We start from the raw sequence: 2,100 nt of genomic DNA, 5'->3' as shown, positions 1-2,100 counted from the left end.
TCTTTTCTACTGCCAAGCCATGCTGTTGTAATACACGCCGTATGCTATTTAGCATTCTCCTGCTGAAATATGCGAAGCTTTCTCTGAAAGACATTCTCAGTTTTAGAGCATATGTTGCTCTAAAACCTCTATCGTTCATTGTTAATGTTACTAATAGCTAAAGAACGTAATCCACTTTACCTCAGTCCATTTTAAATTAGCATTGCCCCAGAAAGGATGGCAGCATTTATGGGTCATGGATTGGATATGGCTTCCTCTTTGCTTTAACATGCATTTGTAAATGCCCCAGTGACCCATGTTCTTAAATACTGATTTCCAGAAGTGCTCCTGAGCCCAATTATTCCTACGTTTTCAATGATCTAGTGTGAATAAAATATAGGATATTGTGTTTTTCAGATAATTGCATTTGGTTTTTATTTACATTTTACACACCCTCCCAATTTATTTGCAGCTGGGGTTGTATAATAACTGAAAGGTGCCAGATAAAACATGTGAAAACTGACCAGTGAACCAAATTAGAAGAAGCTGACCTTCAGGTATATGAATATATGGGGACTCAAAGGAAGCGATAGCCAACAAAAACATTAGTACAGTGTATTTCTGTGTAGTCTCTGTGTAGTTTCATATTAAAACACAATTTTGGCTTTGTACAGATGTAATTTGCCTGGTTTGTAACACTGGTATGAATATCTTAAAGCACTAATCACCGTTAAGTTTATCTTAGTGTATTTTATTTTAACATCAATGACAGCATAGATTTTATGTTGGCTTAAAATTGAATGTTTTAAAATAAAATGTTACAAATATCAATTTTTTGCTCAATTCATAATATTATCCTAAACATGTACAAATAAGCTCCCCTAAATAGTTTTAAATTCAACTTCATTTGTGGTAGTGAAAGTTAGTGTCTGATATATCATTCTTGTCGAAGGAAAACAGGGGGTCCCAAGTACTGAGAAAATGCAGTGGGAAAGCTTTAAAAGCAAACATCACACACCTTTGATATACTTTATTATTATTTATTTAGAGCAAAGCAGTACCATATAAGCACATGTCACATCTAATAAAGCTCAATAACTGAATACAGAAAAAGATGCTTTAAAAAGTAATCACAATAACACATTTTTTTGCTATATGATGTTACGTTTTTGTTTTTGGGTTGTTGTTTTTATATTTTGCCTTTTTACAGTGATTGGGATAAGTATTTTGGGGATTGAACCTTATTCTAATGTCATTTAAGAGCGATCTACTTCAGTGGTGCAAATATTGTGACATGATCCATCACGCATTCGACGTATTAGTATTTCCCATTACCACTGATTATGGAATCGATCCATACTTTGTAGGTGGGTATCTTAGTATACCTATGGATTGATGAAGCACTGGGAGTTGGGCTACTGCTGGTGGACACCACCCCATATGCCTTTCCATCTCCACAGACTAATGGACCACCAGAGTCTCCCTGAAAAGCATTAATACATGTGCAAAAAAATGATCGTTTCTGACTAAAAGTTTAATTTTTTCATGTTAAGTTACAAAAAAGTACTTACATTGCCTGGTCCAGTCTTGCCCTTAGAGCAGTAAAACTTTTCCTTAGCACACCTCTCATCATCAGTCAGGGTTACATTAACTTCCAGGAGTTTCACAGACATATGGCTTCCTTCTTTTGTTCTTCCCCAGCCAGAGACGACACATGATTGTGGCAGAGAGCCATCACCACAGTCTGCGAGAGCAATGGACTTCACTTTATCGTTAAATTCTGCCTTGGACTTCAACTTAAGGAAAGAGCAGAGATTAAAAAATGGTTTATTAGATATTAGAATTATAGCATTTTGATGCTTATCTAAATTAAATATATTAAATGATAAATCATTACAGTAATTAACCATTATTACTTATGGCATGTTATTAAGCACAAATAAAGTCATTTGCTTCTCCTACCTTAAGGACCATTATATCGTTTTCAAAAGTATTTGCATCGTAGTCATCATGAGGAAAGGCTTGCTCCACATGCAGGTGTTGTACACCATTCATATCATGGTAATTGTGAAGACCCAGGAATATTTTGTACGTTCTGAAATACAATAAGAGCAAAACTGT

General features: G+C 35.0%; 1 protein-coding gene across 1 annotated transcript; it reads right to left on the bottom strand.

Moving 5' to 3' along the window:
* Positions 1-669: 669 nt before the first annotated feature.
* On the bottom strand, positions 670-2,074 carry LOC102295790 (mast cell protease 1A; the record flags this gene model as incomplete). Its single annotated transcript, XM_005953210.3, is given in 3 exon segments — positions 670-1,462; positions 1,551-1,775; positions 1,942-2,074. Coding segments are annotated over 3 exon segments (523 nt in total), but the record flags the coding sequence as incomplete, so codon positions are not given.
* Between the last annotated feature and the right edge of the window lie 26 nt (positions 2,075-2,100).

Source organism: Haplochromis burtoni, unplaced genomic scaffold, assembly GCF_018398535.1.
Source record: "Haplochromis burtoni strain Fernald_Lab_line unplaced genomic scaffold, NCSU_Asbu1 Contig_3303, whole genome shotgun sequence".
Taxonomy (NCBI): domain Eukaryota; kingdom Metazoa; phylum Chordata; class Actinopteri; order Cichliformes; family Cichlidae; genus Haplochromis; species Haplochromis burtoni.
This window is presented reverse-complemented; position numbering and strand designations above follow the sequence as displayed.